General features: G+C 36.6%; 1 protein-coding gene and 1 pseudogene across 1 annotated transcript; both read right to left on the bottom strand.

Moving 5' to 3' along the window:
* Positions 1-251: 251 nt before the first annotated feature.
* LOC132118677 (uncharacterized) lies at positions 252-7,981 on the bottom strand. Its single transcript, XM_059528640.1, has 12 exons — positions 7,603-7,981; positions 5,917-6,016; positions 5,550-5,606; positions 5,284-5,427; positions 5,056-5,142; positions 4,897-4,978; positions 4,656-4,792; positions 4,406-4,552; positions 4,225-4,326; positions 3,828-3,903; positions 465-541; positions 252-323 (listed from the first exon to the last, which is right to left on the bottom strand). The coding sequence occupies exons 1-12, from the start codon at positions 7,689-7,691 to the stop codon at positions 252-254; spliced, it is 1,170 nt and encodes a 389-aa protein (XP_059384623.1). The 5' UTR covers positions 7,692-7,981.
* Positions 7,982-12,032: 4,051 nt separating this feature from the next.
* LOC132118676 (uncharacterized) lies at positions 12,033-15,259 on the bottom strand (annotated as a pseudogene).
* Between the last annotated feature and the right edge of the window lie 2,406 nt (positions 15,260-17,665).

Below are 17,665 nucleotides of genomic sequence, written 5' to 3'. Positions count from 1 at the left end.
AATTACTAATTAAAACCATTTATAACATCACTTTTAAACATTTGGTATTCATTTTTTACATTTATACTCCCCACTTCAAAACAGATTTTTAGCAGATTTTATTATACTGTCTATTGAAGATACTTCTTCACAAGCAGTGAAGAGATTTGTTTCTTAGGAGTAAAATGCAACAGTAAAATGTTCATTCGTCATCAGCAGCTTTCATTGGGCACAATAGTTCACAGCCATTTTAATTTCCATCCGTCACATCCTCAGCTTCTGCGCTTCTTCGGTATCAGAGGTGGAGGGGTGTGATGTGGCAATGAATCTCCCACTTTATCAGGCTGTGGGAGATGGAAAAAAATATTTTAAATGTATTGTATCAGTAATTATTAGGATGCAGGCCCATTTCCGTCCTGTCGTAAACACTTAAGTTAATTGTTTCGCTGTAATGATCATTAGCTAAAATACAACGACTGTCTTGCCTGTTGTAACTGAAAGATCCAGCTTTGATAGTCCTCAGGGTAAGTACAGGAGACAAGCAGAGGCTCCATCAGTTCTCCTGGAAAACACATAATTTTAATCAGCTTGAAGATTACAACAGTTTAGAAAACACACTTGATGTTGAAAGTTGGTACTATGTGGCTTGAAATCTGTCAGCATGGTGCACAAAAGCTATGATGCGACATAAATCATAATTACCATATTTTTCATTAAAAAAGTGCCTTTAAAGGTCATTTACTATAACTTGGTGCCATTTCAAATCAATTTACTCTTTAACCATTTCAACAAAATTCAAGTGATAAGAGGAACGTACAGAAAATCCAGTCTGAGAGTGTTTATCATCACATGACTCTATTCTGAAGCTGAGTCACAAGCTTCTGTATGACTACCAAAGATCACTTGATTTGTGACTCTTATCTCAAAACATGAAATGTATCTAACTTTGGCTTTCTTGGGGTATATAAAAGATCAATACATCATAATATAGTATATCCTAAAATACCTCAGCAAACTAATGAGATAGCAAAACTAATGAGTAAGCCCATTGGTTTGGTGTTACGCAATAGTAATTTCTTGGTTCTCATGATAATTAATAGTGAAATGACTCATATGGCAGAAAATAATAGCATAGGTAAGTGCAAAAGTAGAGACCATTACCACATCCACCACTGAAGTCCAGCATGTGGTTAAAACGTTAACACAAAGTGACAATCTATAGCTAAATGTGCTTGTCAAAACAGAAGGGAATATTTTTCTGTCCCCCTACGAAGGTCTGTGGTTAGAAATACTGGCTCCATTCATTAGGGTCCAAGCACCGAAGGTGATTTTTTCTTTTGCCACAAGTCTATGGCAGCCCATAGAACCTCTTTGCCAGAAAGTTGTGAAATTTGGCACACTGATAGAGGGCAGTGAGAAAAGTTACCATAGCAAATTTGGAGTCTCTATCTCAAACTCTCTAGTGCCACCACGTCTAAACTTTCAAAATGTTTATGCTAATAACTGAACCGTAAACGACTAAATTAAGATTAAGATTTTTTTCCTCTGATTTCTTGACTCATGCCGAGTCGAAAAGACACCAAAATTAAAAAATGTTAAGGTTTATTTTTTTCGCTATTTTCAATTGTTCATAAAAACTACTTTTTCGAACTCATCCTAGGCCATTGAACCGATTGTCACGAAAATTGAACCAGATCATCTTCAGACCACGCTGGCAAAAAGTTATGGAATTCAAGTTGATTAGTCATACCGTTTTCAAATAGCACGTGAACGAATTCCACGAAAAGCATGCAAAAGTGGACGTGAGGCTATATCTCCGCAATGGTTTGGCCTATTGAGACCAAACTTGGTGTGTGTTATATCAAGCATGAACTGAGACTACCTGCAATGTTTCGGCGCTGTGCTTCCTAGTGGTCAGGAGATATAAAAAAATGCATATTTTTGCTTATAACTTCTGAATGCTTTGGCCAAAAATCACAACTGGTCTCTTTAGATTTGGTGCATCATGCAGAATCAAATGATAACCAGTTTTCCAATGTCAACAATTTTGGGTGTCGGCCATTTTGAATTATGTTCTAACATGCTGTATTTTATGAAAGCATTAGCGTATCTTTACGAAACTAATTACAAAATACCCTCATGGTACTCAAAAAGTTTGGGGGCACCGCCACCTTGTGGTCAAAAATTATGATGAAATTTTGAAAAATGTTAATAACACTTTTTCTTACATTAACCTATTGTAATCAGACTGATGTTGATAGATTCCTTGGATCATGATGAGAACACCGATACCAATTTTACCAATATTGGCTGAACTTCCTGTCCACCATTTTGAATCATGTTGACGACATACTTTTTCGAACTTCTCTTAGATCGTTGATCCGATTTTCACCAAATTTGGCTTGGATCATCTCCAGACCAAGCTGGCAAAAATGTTTGGATTTCGTGTTGATACACCAGACGTTTTTCGTTTAGCGCATGAACGAATTTGCTGGAAAGATGCCAAACTGCATCTGAGGCTGTATCTCTGCAAAGGTTGGACATATTTACATCAAACTTTGTATGTGGCATTGCCACTTCACACTGACCGTGGCACATCAATTTGGTAACAGTGTCACCTATTAAGTAATAAACCATTCATTAACCTTTGATTATGAAATTTCCAAAAATACTAATAACTTTTGATTGCATTAGCATATTGTAATGAAACTGGTCTCAAAATATTCCTTGGGCCGTGCTGACAACATACATACCAATTTTCGCAGAGGAAATCTGAACTCCCTGTCCATCATTTTGATTTATGTTAAAATCCTACTTTTTCTAACTCCTCCTCAACTGTTGGTCCAATTTTCACCAAAATCGAGTCAGGTCATCTCTAGACTGTGCTGAGAAAAAGTTATGCATTTCGTGTCGATTGACAGCACAGTTAAAAATTTTAGATATGGTGCCAAAATGAGTCTGAGACTATATCTTTGCAAAGCTTTGACATAATGACAATAAACTTTGTCTGCCATTGTCACCTCGCACAGAACACATTTAGATGATTTGATTACAGCGCCACCTATTGGTCAAAAGTGATAAGCCATTAAATCATATTACTAGAGGTTGAATTTATGATTTTTCAGCCATTTCAATTACAATCATCCTATAATTGCTTTTATTACTCGTTGCATGTGGTTTGTTGCTCCATGCCATGCTTAACTCCTAATTTTGCCACTGGAGTTTTTGGCCCTGTAATTGCTGCTTGGAGCTATATTTTTCATTTGGTTTTATACATATTAATTTATATACAAGTTACAGTTATGTCCAAGTGTTTCCTTGTGAAAAAGAGGTAGCATACTTTTAAAAAGAGTGTTATTATGCAGTGATACAGAAATTATATACTAATTTTAAAAGTTCAAACTCCATAACGTTTTAAGTCACGTAACAGCAAGTTAATTGCAATTATCTGAAACAATTTTCACTCAGAATTTGCTAGTAAATGTAACAAACATATAAGTAACACATTGAATTTAACTTGACATTTTTAAGTAGAATAACTGAAATAGCAAAGTCTTGCAAAACATACTCGAATGCTTTAGTATGTCAGGCAACACATCAAACTTCTTTAAAGCTCAACAAGATTAAAACTTGATTTAAAACATGTTTTAATGTTAAACATTTAATGTGACTATTTCAAAGTGCACTGTGTTTCACACAATTTGATTATCTGAATGTATTGTTTTTATATACTTAAAAATATAGATTTTAAGTACACTACAAGTGCTGATTAAATACAATTAAGCACACTTCTTTTAACAAGGGTAGTTTTGCAAAAATATAGCTGATCAGAAACATACATACTGTACCTGTGAGTTCAAACTCCAATCTGCCAGGTAATGCAGATCTTTCCATGGCTTTAATACTCTTCAGTGGCAGACGGCCCTTTAGTATAAAACAATAAAACTCAATAAGTGCTTTGATGTTGTATAAACAGTTTATTGTCACTTAAATGGAGGTCAAAGGATAATGATTCTGGTCAGAAGGTCTTTCAATATAGATGTATGTGATAAAGGAAAGTTACCCACTCTATTTTTAAAGGAACAGTATGTTTAAACTCCACTGTCAGCACTTTGTGACTTTTTAACTACGTTTATTTTTCAATCAAATAGGGTTCACCAACTGAGGCTGCCAAATACATTTCAATGGCTGCTGATAATGCAATGTTCTGTAGAGCTTATTGTTAAGTCAGCAAAATCTGCTTACTTCATATTTCACACGTACACGATGACAGTCCAGAGACAGAATGAGGAGGTCACATGGGAAGAGCACAAGCAAACGATCCTGAGGTCCGTGCAAACGCCGGTCCTGTTGTTTGAAAGAGGTCATTTTAGTGCCATGCTGAATTGCATGGACACCACAATCTATTTCTACTCTGTAATCTTACCTGTGTGTATACGTTGCTGATGTGCACCAGTGAAAGGTATCTGGGATAGCCCATGTGCTGAATGGGCGTCCCCTCCCATTGCAAGATGGGAGACCGCAGTAAGTACCTTTTAAGCTCCTCCCTCTTCCAGTTTTCATTACATGGCACCTGTAACAGTGAAAATAAAATGTAGAAGCAACATTTTTTAATGAGTTAGATCCTATATAGGATATATATTTCTGTATTAAAAAAAAGATTAAATAAGATCTACCAGGTATGAGAGAGCACTATGGGATGGGCTCAGCTGTTGCTTTAAGGATTTGCATCTCCTGTCCTCGATGTTCTCCATCCAGGCTTTTGTTTCAGCAGCAGTAGCACAAACGAAGATCTTTGAGTCCACCATAGGCCCTAGAGTATATCATAAATATACTTTAGGTGTACTATAATCAAAATATTTTGTGACCTCCAAATATTCATATTCAGGTTTCATTAAGTGATATTTTTGCTCTTACCGTTAATCTCAAACATATGTGGAGAACTGGTGTCCTGCTGTGAGATCAAACGCACCTGAATGGCTGAGAGAGGAAGAATGCCCTGTGACAAAACACAGATGTCAGTTTAGAGTATAGCTCATGCCATTAAATATTTGAGAATACTTATAAGAATCTTACCTCATAAATAAAATCATTATTAGAGCTGTCCAAATCGAGGATTAACAAATGGAAGGAAAATAAAACCAGATATCTTTCACTCATAGCCTGCAAATAAAAATAATATGCATTTAGTTGGGCATGCACATTAAAAATATTAATTTGGCACCAAACATTGAGTAAAATCTTTTTCAAAAGTCAGTAGCAGACTGGCACGTGTATGGTGTAGTATAATTGTTGAATTGTTACCTTTGTGTCTCCAGTGTGTAAATACACTGAAGATGAGTGGATAATGTCTCCATAGGTGTGTGGTGCCTGTCCTTCCCATTCTCTGATAGGCTGAGTGTATAGCCTATGATGGAGCTCCTTTTTCTTCAAGCTCCAAAGCACCAGCTGACAAACAGAAATACAAATATCACTTGGCTTTGTTATATGAAGAGCATGTAATGTTGATAAATGCACAGATCATTGTATTTATCATTATTAGTTTGTTTTTTAAACTGATAAAGACATACTTGTGAGTTGTTGTGTTTTGTTGTGTCCTTCACAGTAACAGAGACAGGATCTGGGTCCTTACACAGATGCAGATAAAGCCAGACATTGTATTAATCTAGATGTATATGAACCCATTACTTTTTTTATTTTGATACTTTAATGCACTTAAGCTAAACATCCCACAATGTTACTTCATTAAACAAAATGCTAACAATGCTATTTTCTTTCAAGCAAATGCCAGTCGGTTTGATATTTTGATTTTTAAGTGTCAAAATTTTTTTTCTTTTGTGGCCACTCTGTACTTTGCTTTGTTTTCTATTTGTCTGTGTTAATGTCTTTTGTGGAAACATAGCTACACCCTTTGTTACTTCCTGTTTACTGGCTTACCTCCTGCTTTGGGTGCTTCACAGAGGAACAGCGATGAGGACCTTCTTCTGTGCCATTCCTTGTAGAAAATTGGAGCCTGCTTTCAGCAAGACTCCAAATTCTGAAACAGCAGATGGCTAAAAACTGTCAAATCACTTTATCTTGCAGCATAACAGATGAGGATTAAAAAAATGGAATGCAAATTGTTGTGCAATCTGCACTGTGTGATAGATTTAGTGGGACAGAATTTTGGTCATGGCTGTTCCATACAAGAATCATGTTTGGCTGTTTTGCAAGTGAATCTTAATTAACTTTAAGGTTAAGCATGCTTTATTAATTTTTTTTTAACATTGAAGTTACATGGAACAATGATTTATCATTGTTATTTAATTTTTACTTTATTTTATTATAAATTATTTATTAATTGTATATATTAGCTTCATGTGGTAAAATAAAAAAATATATATATATTAGTTGTTGATTTTTAAGGTTCAGATCAGGTGAAAAAAATCTCCTTTATGTGATAGCCTCAATAATCTATATTTTAGCCTGAGTATAGTTTTCCATGAGTAAAAAAACAAAAGAAAACATGAAGGTATCCAATCTGGATACCACATATAACAAATTATCACCCCTATAGTCAGCATGAAGCCATTGCATTTATTAACAAAGAGCACTTTGACAAATATTTTATGAGGCTTGTTGCCTAAATGCTGCTTATTTCATTCCCAGACCCTCTGTTCCCACTGCTTTTACCCATGCTGCTTGCTGGGGAAGTGCCCAGACATAAGCAGTTTACTGTGGGTGGTGAATGACAAGCTGACACCCGCCATCTGATCCTTAATGTGCTCGACTCTATAAAATACACCCACAAAACACTTCCACAGGTATATTGCAAGACCACTGCCCACCTAAATGAGTGCTTTAACTTTATTATTACTCTAAACAGACAATGTTTTCACCCCGATGCATATTAACAAACTTTATTTCCACAGATTGGCCGTTGTCTGATCCCCGTTTTTCTGCTAGTTTGGCCACATAAAGCTTATGAGCTCTGATTAACTCCCACTCTAATCCCTACATAGTCACCTAATGAGAGGATTGAGGCTTCCAGCCCAGAGTAAGACACCAGACTGCTCAAACACACTTGGCTCCTTTAATTAGCTATACTAGTTGCATTAGTTCTGCCTCATTTGGTGTGTTAGAGGCTCTAATGAGATCTCAAGCTGCAAGTCTGCTGCCCATCCATGGAAAACACCACCATTGTGAGGGGTATAAAACAACTCAGACTTATACAAGAAGCTCAAGATGTTTCACACAGTTCACACAGATGTTTCACATCAGATACATTTCAGATGGATGGAATTGAAGCAGAAGAGTTTATGCTGAAAAAGGTGTCATTTTCTAGAAATAACTTGGTTGAAACCGAAACCGTCACATGTTTTCTCACTTTAAAGACCATTAGTCTTAAATACACTAAAATATAAACCCAACAAACATTGACAATGCTAGTGGATAGCCACTTCTGTTTTAACACGCACATGATTATGAACAACTATCCTACTAATTTCTTTTAAAATCTCTTGTGGTTTTCAAAATGTTATTTAACATTACCTAACTCTCTGAAAGAAGGAAGTTCTGCTAAGTATATTCTGCCTGCCCAAGAGCCTGGTTCCAACTAAACCGCATTTGCAAAGAAATTCTTACCCTGCATTGTCGATTTCCAGGAGTTCAATCTCTTCTGGGCCCACTTCATCAGTCCCCGTATGCCTCTGGGTCACACTGCAGCATCCCATAGCTTGTCTATACCTTACCTCTCCTTTCCACAAACACGTCTCCTCTAAACTACACACTGAGGGCCATCTGGTTACCCCCACACACCCCACACCCCTATAAGCAGGGTTCAAGAATGAGTTGCACAGGAGCCAGACATTTGAAAAGACACTGGATTGAAGCCGACAGATTCGAGTGAATGAAGAGGAGCAAGAGAGGTGTATGAAACTTTCGAGCCCAGCAGTTACACATAAATTCTGCACTATTCCTTCCTGTTGGTATCAGTGGTGACGCAGCAGCAGCCAACACAACTTCCTCACTTCACTCAGTTTCATCTGCGAGGGAACTTGAAAGCACTGAATATTTTGCTTTCGACTTTGATTTTACACATAGGGGATGAAAGCAGAATCAATAAAGCAAATCCCACTTAAGATGATTATGTCTAATGAAGTCAACACACAAGAGTAGGCAAAAAAATAGTCACAACAAAAAAATCCACAGGTGAGTTTGAAGACAATGTGTCTTTACTGGTATGGAGCATGTTAGTGAGTATAGAGGTCTAATCTGCATGGTGTTTGTTTTGTCGCATATGCCACAGATGGAGGAAGAAGGAGTGTCCTGTGGTTAAAAACACAACAGACAAAAAACCCAAGTGATTGTCTGAACTTCACTCAAAGAGAACATCAAATCACTTCTTTGAAGAAGTTATGGTAAACTGGTGAAAAAACAATTGATGGTGAAGAGCAGAAGCATCATATATGATTATCAGTTGTGAGGTAAGACAATGTAACCCCCCCCCCCAAATAACTTTTTATTTTTTAAGAAATACCTTTATAAACAAGGATATTAAACTGACCAATGCAACAAAAAGTTATATTTCAAAATAAATGTTAATGTGTCATGTGTAAATGTTCGTTTGAGAAGTGTATTCATCAGAGATTCCTGAAAAAAATAAAAAATAAATAAACCATAGTACCACGGTTTACATAAAATATTAAGCAGCACAACTGTTCAGTAGGAACAGGTGTAGGTTTTGAACGGAGTGTATTTTCACTTTGAGTTTCTATCTGTTGGCTATCAACGTTCCTATTTTACTCCTTTGAACCTACGTCTGATTTTGACATTCTCTTATATTTGCAATTCACCAAAATACACAACACTATTCACATTCATCAGATTAATTTGTTAACATACGTTTAACAGATTCACTTTAACTACATACACTGAAGCATTAACTCTTAAATGCGAAACTGATTCATGTGATATACTTCAGTCCATAACCAGGTGAACTGCATACGCAGCAATGTACATTACCTTTAAATCACACATGATATACCAGAAATCAGTTTCATTTCTTTCTCTTTGGCGATCCACCAAACAATTTGGAATGGTTCTCTTTCTTTGAGTAGTCCATTAGTTCAGTCCATATGCTGCCTGTATACTTGAAGCCATCCATTAACAATTTGCTTTAATTTTAGTCTGTATAGAGAGCAATCACACTATCCCTGACAAGCGCGCTGACAATAAAGTTCTTTTACCAACTATACGTCCCTTGAAGCAGAACCACGGATCGACGATGACAAGCTCTTTCTGTAGCTCCCTGGCTTAATAAAAGGAAAGACTCTTCTTCAACTGGTGATTCTAACACTTTATTTGCATGCTGGTCACATAAGATCACCGCATTGAACTGCTGGTTTCATCTGGTCAGAGGAGAACTGGCCCCATGACTGAGCCTGGTTTCTCCCAAGGTTTTGTCTCCATTCTGAACTCAGACAGTTCTGTCAGGCCAAAGAAGATGCTTACAAGAAGGGGGACAATGTCATGTATAAACAGACCAAATATACACTAGGAAAAGGAGATCAGAGTGGCAAAGAGGAATTATTCTGAAAAACTAAGGACCTCCAGCGACTCAATACACCATCCCCCAGCACTGTGGAGAGGGTGTTACACCAGACGGTGTTACACCAGCCTGTCTGAAATCCTGTGCTGACAGCTGGCCCCCATCTTCACACAGATCTTTAACAGATCACTGGAGCTGTGCGAAGTCACTTCATGCTTCAAACACTCCACCATCATCCCCATCCCAAAGACATCCAAAAATACCATTTCATTTGAGTCATACCAAGTCATTTGAAGGACATTACTGGACCCTCTTCAATTTGCCTACAGAGCAAACAGGTCAATGGGTGATGCAGTCAACATGGGACTGCATTATGTTCTGCAACATCTAGACAGACCAGGGTCTTATGTGAGGGTCCTGTTTGTGGATTTCAGCTCGGCTTTCAACGCCACCATCCCACCATCCCAGCACTGGAGCTCCTCAGGGTTGTGTTCTCCCCCAACTGCTCTTCTCCCTCTACCCCAACAACTGCACATCTAAAGACCCCTCTGTCAAGCTCCTAAAGTTTGCAGACGACACCACACTCATCGGCCTCATTCAGGATGGTGGCGAATCTGCCTACAGAGAGGAGGTTAAGGAGCTGGCTGTTTGTCTGATGCAGTCTCAACAATCTGTAGCTTAACACACTCAAAACAGTGGAGATGACCATGGACTTCAGGAGAAACCCCCCTGCACTCCCCTCACTCACCATCATCGACAGCACTGTGACTGCAGTGGAGTCATTCAGGTTCCTGGGAACCACTATCTCTCAGGACCTGAAGTGGGACATACACATAGACCCCATTGTTAAAAAGGCCCAGCAGAGGTTGTACTTCCTTCGCCAGCTGAGGAAGTTTAACCTGCCAAAGGAGCTGCTGAAACAGTTCTACTCTGCCATAAATGAATCCGTCCTATGCACTTCAACAACTGTCTGCTTCAGCTCAGCTACCAACTCTGACCTCAGAAGACTAAAGAGGATAGCCTGGACTCTTCTTTGAGTAAAATGACCATTAATAGGAACTCACGGTTGAATGTAACATAAAACAAATTACAAATCTTTGTTAAAATCTTTATTAATGCCAAAAAAGCTTATATTTACGTGTCTTTTTGTTTGATCTGGCAGCAATGTTGCCGAGATAATTCATACCCCTTCTATTATTCAAAATAAAAGACCTTGATTACCATAGCACAAATGCAATTAAATGCCATACAAAATATCAAAAAATGAATCAACACCAATCTAAATATTTTGGAAACTTAAAAAATGTATCAAATCATTAACAAAGCATATAGTCTCCATTACCCTTAATTGAAGAAGTTTGAAACAACCAGGACTCTTCCTAGAGCTGGCCACCAATCCAAACTGAGCAGCTGATAGAGAAGGGCTTTGGTTAGTGTGGTGACCAAGAACCTGATAGTCACTCTAGTTGAGCTCCATGATCATATGTTGAGATAGGAGAAACCTACAGAAGGACAAACATCACTCAAATTCTCCGCTGATCCAGTATTAATGGCCGTGTGGCAAGGGTCAAGACTCAACGCTCTCCTCAGTGAAGATACATAAAAACACACTTGGCATTTGCAAAAATGCACCTTAAGGAACCTGTGACTGTGAGAAACAAGATTCTCTGGTCTGACGAACCTAAGCATTAACCTAATTCTAAGCATTATGTTAGAAGGAAACCAGGCACTGCTCATCACTTGCAGAATACCATCCCAAAAGTAAAGTGTGCTGGTAGCAGCCTCATGTTGTTGGGCTGTTTTTCAGTGGCAGGGACTGAGAGACTCATCTAAGTAGAAGAAAAGCTCTGTGCACCAACATATTTAGATAGCCTTAATGAAAACCTAGTCCAGAGCATTCAGAACCTCAGACTGGGTAGAAGGTTCACCTTGTAAAAGGACAATGACCCTAAGCACACAGCAAGAGTGGCTTATAAACAACTCTGTGAATGTCCTTGTTTGGCCCAGCCACAGCCTGGGACTGAACCCAATCACATATTTCTGGAGAAACCTGAAAATTTGCATCTGCCCCCATCCAACCTGACAGAGCTTGAGAGGTGAAGAGGTGAGGAGAAGAAGGACAAATAAATGGCAAATGCTGATGTGCAAAGCTTGTTGCCTCAAACCTAAAAAGACGTGAGGCTGTAAATGTGCTTCAGCTAACTACTAAATAATTGTTTTTTTTTTTTCAATTGTTTTTTTTTTTTAAATACATTTATGAAGGTGACAATTCTGTTTTTGCTTTGTCATTATGGTGTATGGAGTGTAGATTGATGTGGAAAAAAAGCAGTTTATTTTGTTAAAAAAGCAGTTAATTTGGAAAAAAAATTAAAGTATATGAATACTTTTGCAAGAAACTACACTCACACAATATATATATATATATATATATATATATATATATATATATATATATTTACTAATAAACATACAACATTTTTTTTGAAAGTCATGTTAAACCTAAAATGAATGAAATGTAAACTTTGAAGGAGCATCCATTTGAATGGAAATGATGCTTCTGTTGATGAGGAACAACATTAGTCATAAGCAGAAAAAGCCCTTATAATAACAATTGGACTATATTTGTCATCAATCATCCATCATCTTCCTGTTCCTTTTCTTTGTTCTCTTTCATTTCTGTGCCCACAGTGTGGATGGAGTATGGCCCAGCCAAATGAATCTTGGATGTTTTTAGGTTGCAGCTCATGTGGTCCATTTTGTCTGTCTGGCAGCCTTGAGCTCTTTGTGTGGAGTTTAAGCCTTTGCTCAGGGCTGGTGTAGACAATGAGCTGATAGCAATTCTTACTGGTTGTGGAAGCATGTTGAGGTTGGATATCACTGCAAGATGTTGCCAGGTGCACTTGCTGAAGCTCAACATGAGAACGCAGGGGTTTAGACTGGTATGGTTGAGGCTGATGTGTCTCTTGAGCTTTGGATATCAGTGGCTTCTGGGATCTAGGTAAAGGTGCTTTCATTGGTAACTCCACAGTCTGCTGAAGTGGGATGGTATTGGTCAAAGCAGAGAAAGAGAGGATGACGGTGGAAGGGATGGGACATGTGGCTTGAGTTTCAAAATATTTGCTGGCCCTATTGGTTGATTTCCCTGTTTGTGTTGTATTGGCTACAGTTTTTTGGTGTTAATGTGGGTGGAGCTGCTCTTTTGGTGAAGGATTGAGGAAGGCCTGGTGGTTTTGTGCCTCTTTTTGGTTATCGCCACAGTCTCACCACTATAAAGCAATAGAAAATCTGTTTGACTGTTTAGCGGCAACAGTTTCAGTCAACAGCAAGACTTTTTGAAGATTTCCAAAGTAAGGTCTGAAATGAAAGGGTGTCATATTGTTGTCACACCTCCTTTTATCAAGTGCTGACAAATTTTCACAGCTTTCACACACATGCATTATTCAAACAAACTACAAGGCTCCATCTCATTTAGAATCACATTTAAAACACATTTGTTTGTACATAATTCATCTATATGTGGTTATTTTATTAAACAAATAACTCACCAAGTGTCTCTGTGACTGTCTGTGGTATCCCATCTTTCAGTACTTCACATTTAGTATGCAGGGCAGGATTACAATTCATCTCGAGCAACCAGACCTGCCCAGAACAAGCAGCTCACAATTGAAGTTACTTCCAGGACTTATGAAGATAAAAGGCGCCTTTTGTTAAAGTGACCAGATTTCTGTAATTAAATCATTTTGTAGTTAAGTGGTCAATAATGTCTATGTATATATGTATAATAGTGTGTGTGTATCTATGTACACACACACACACACACACAAATATATATATATATATATATATATATATATATATATATATATATATATATATGTGTGTGTGTGTGTGTGTGTGTGTGTGTGTGTGTGTGTGTATGCGTGTGTGTGTGTGTGTGTATGTGTATATATATATATATATATATATATATATATATATATATATATATATATATATATATATATATATATATATATATATATATATATATATATATATATATGTGGCCGAGTGGGTAAGTTCCCTCCCATGTATTAAGAATGACAGCCTATCAGAACATGGTACTATTTATTGTAGCTGGAATATCATCTTGTTCACAGTGGTGTGTAAGGCTGTGGCCTAATGGTTAGAGAGTTTGACTCTTAATTCTAAAGTTGTGGGTTGGGGTGATCGCTTCCTGCATAGAACGGGATTAAGACAATGCTGCTGTTTTGCTGTGTGTGTTTTGTGCTTTTGTTTTGTTCTTTCCATGCTAAAGCTGGTGGTTGAGGTTGTAGATGTTCCAATTTTCTTAACGCTATCCACCCATTCAAAGAATTACCAGCTTTGTGTAAGCGTGTTGGTGTGGTTTCTTTGGTTTTGGAGTTTGTCCTTTTATATTGTTTATTTAGTTTGTTTGGTTGTGCCATTGTATGATTTTTGTTTATTGTATGTTTTCTTTATTGATTTGTTTCTTGCTCAGTTTGATTTTTGGTTACTGTGTAGTTTACTTTCACAAACTCTGTTTTGTGTTTCTTTTTCTCTCTATTAAGTTACAATTGCCTGTCAACTGAGTATTGTTTATTGATAATTTAGGAATGCTGTCTCAAATCTGGCTCTAGTATAACTCTGTTTAGTGTATTTGATTAATTGTTTTCTTTTGTATTTTAGGCTCCTGAGTCGGAAGTCTAGTTGTTGTAGTTCACTTTGGATGGGTTAAATGCAGAGCACATGAGTATGGGTCACCATACTTGGCTCTATGTCACTTCACTTAATATGCTGATTTGTAATGTTGGAAACGGGTGTGCAGCTTATTATTTGGACCTGCTTTTTTTTCATTGATTATTTGATAAATGTACATTTTTGTGAAATGTGTATATTGTTACAATATACACTACTATTCAAAACTTTGAGAATTCGTTTCTATATAAGTATCAGCAAAAAAAATAAATAAATAACTTCAGCAGACTTTCGCCAGTAGATGGCAGTCTTACCCTATTCAAATTGCTGTTTATTTTACCCTAGGCTAATCACGTATATATATTGCCTATATTATAAATATGTTTATCATACTAATTTTTGCTATTGCTGTGGAGATGACAGTGTAAACACATGACGAGATGACATTTCACATTTCAGTGAAGAAGGATGTCAAGTACTGAATATTTCTAATGCAAGACTCGTGAAGCACTGTTATAGTTTGATGTGTCAAGTATTATCCAGTTAATGCTGTACAATGTAAATGTTGTTGGTTGTTATGTGTGAATCCATAATGGTCTGGTAACCTAGAGACCAGAATGTTCCAGGCCTGGGGATGCATGTTTACCCTGACAGTACACAGGTTGCCTGGAAACTGCTTGGCAGGGATTGAATTTAGGATGCTCCATAGGGGACAACCGGCCTCTGAACATCATGTTTGCAGAGAATCATGCCAGCAGTAGAAAACGATATCATAATTGTCTTGAAGAAACTAAGGAGATTACAGAAGAGATAAATAAAGACTTTCTATTTGTAATGCGTCTTACTGCATTCAGAGGATAATTCTGAAACTAATCTGCTGTGTCTGACTCTGTAAGCCTTTCGGGCTTCAAATACACTTATAAACACTCTTTTGTGTCTCACCTTGAAGTCCTTATCAATAAATAAGTCACAACCAATTAGGTCAAAGTAACCAAGTTTGCAGTCCAGCTTGGCTGTGACAGCTTGAAAACACGGGATGATGATGTGTTGCATCCTTTTCTGCAGAATGACAAAACATTAGGTTAGGACGCAGTTTAATTATTGATCTGTTTAAGAGTTGACATTTGCCTGTCAAAAAAAAAAAAAAAAAAAAAAAAAAAATTGGTATGTTTCGAGCTCCAAGATAAAATGCTGCCCTTCATTTAGCACATTTTTATTTTCCTGTTCAATTTCATCTTTCTCAATATATTTGATGAGCTTTGCTTTTAATATTTCATATACGCCCAAAACCATTGTTACCATGACAACAGTACAGCTGCATCCTTTCAAGCAACGTGAATAAATCTACATGCAGTTATTACTTTAAAAGATACATGTAGACATCCCTACTTAATCAGATTTACAGAGATTATCAGTTAATTACTATTGATTTTAACTTATCATATAAACCTATACAAATTATTTAAATAATTAAAATAGTTCTCAAACTCACTGTAAAAGGACCTAGAGCCTAATCTTTAGGCAGACCCTTCGGTAGCATACGTCTCATTAATGTATGTATTGAAGCGATCCATGGCCCAAACGGTCTCCTCTTTTAGTAGGCTGTGGAGAGGATTTTTCTTCTGCTTGTACTGAGACAAGAAATTGTAATGTCTTACAGCCTGAATAAAAGCAATATATATATATATTTTTTTTAATGAATTTAACATGAATGTTTATCAGGAATTTTTATAAAAAATTTAATGTTAAATATCATTATTTAGTAATATATTAATTTTATATTTAATAAATATAATCATTATATATAAATTGGATAATAATTTTTTTATTATTAATTAGTATTAATTTAACTAGTATTTAGTATTTTTTTTTACTGATTGCCGTGTTAATTTTGTGTACTCTTTAATACTGTTGATTTCTGTGAATTGCTTGCCATGCTGTTCTAACATCCTCAAAATTAAAAGGAAAATCTTTGTAGTGACAGAAACTCTCTCATGATCTGATCACTGCCTCCCTGCAGAGCCGGAGATGCCTGTTAGCTTGCTCTGTGGCATAGCTACTGTATTTTGTAATGCTGACTAATTTCTGATTGAAAAGTTTAGAATATAAACATCAAGCTCTTTTTGATTAATGCCTGTGGCCTTGGCCATGGATTCGGCAGGAATATAGGACACTGAAAGCATGATTCACAGCATGATTACATGTAATTGGAGTATTTGACCTTTTGAAATTTCAGCTTTACTCACTGTTGAACAATCCGAGCTTGTGGCAAATTGAAAGGTGACTTCCTGTTGGACTGCTGCTCTATTGTGTTCTGCAGTCGTTCTCCGTATGCGGTTGTGTCTTCTGGTGTCTGCAGTAGAAAAATAGCATGGCCTTGGTTAAGACCTGTGGGCTTGCAGATCCACATGCTGGATTTACCATTGCATATTCCTGAAGACCACATCAATTTTGCATTCATTTGCATTCATAAAGCGCGTTGAGTGCCTAGAAAAGCGCTATATAAAATGTAATGAATGAATGAATTCATTCATTCATTACATGCAGTACTGTGTTTATTTCCAAAGTTAGGAATCTACATATACTTTATATATTATACTTTAAAATCTAATTTATTTCTGTGGTGGTAAAACTACATTTTCAGCAGTCAATACAACAGTCTTTAGTGTCACGTAAAATGTCATTATTCATTAGAAGCTTATAAGTTTACAGTATATAGTAGCTGGTCTCTCATGGACCTACTGCAGTCTAAAGGCTAAAGAAAGTCCAAGACAAATACCAAAACTTCAGTGTGTCAACAATTATAAAACATTACAAATCATAATGTTAAAAAAAATATAACAACATCCCAGCACAAAAGTTTTTTTTTTGGAGGCCCAATTGCTTCCCCCAAAGTAGAAGAAGGGTCCAGGGCTCTTTGGATCTTTAGGCCACTTCTCTCTGTCCCTCTCAACAAGAGAGACACTTACTGATCATGTACACACAAGAAATACAAAGTAAACTTCACTTTCTTAATACATACAAATAATTCATAGTTATATATTGAGACAAAATTGGTTGTAAAAATGGTAATGATTCTTGTAAAAATGGTGAATGTCGTTACTTGTGTTGGCTGGGGCAGATTGAAGTTGCAGTTGTGGGAAACACCTGATCCGAGAAGGTGTTTAATTACTCTCACCTCCTCTTCCTGATCCATGAGTGCACGCCTGACTAGACTTAACTCTTACAGACTTAAAATCATTCTACAATTACTGTGGCATTTTAGCTTTAAAACTTATCGATACTACCAATACTACAATATATATTCAAATAGATTTTATATCAGTTATTAAACAGAAGTATCATTTTTTATATTTTTTCTTAAACAAGATATTCTACAAACGTAACAACACCACAATAATAATATTTACGAACATAATAATAATTATTAAATAAAAACATTGTAAATATGAATTTCAT

This window comes from Carassius carassius, chromosome 37 (assembly GCF_963082965.1).
Source record: "Carassius carassius chromosome 37, fCarCar2.1, whole genome shotgun sequence".
NCBI lineage: Eukaryota > Metazoa > Chordata > Actinopteri > Cypriniformes > Cyprinidae > Carassius > Carassius carassius.
Note: the sequence above shows the minus strand (reverse complement) of the source record. Positions and strands in the feature narration are given on the sequence as shown.

Bases quoted from the DNA above. Each gene is read 5' to 3' on its own strand.
- LOC132118677 (XM_059528640.1), bottom strand. From the start codon at position 7,691: ATGGGATGCTGCAGTGTGACCCAGAGGCATACGGGGACTGATGAAGTG. The intron at 5,607-5,916 runs GTAAGCCAGTAA...CATCTGTGTAAG, and splicing joins TGAAGCACCCAAAGCAGGAG to GACCCAGATCCTGTCTCTGT. The intron at 4,327-4,405 runs GTAAGATTACAG...TTCAAACAACAG, and splicing joins TCAGCAACGTATACACACAG to GACCGGCGTTTGCACGGACC.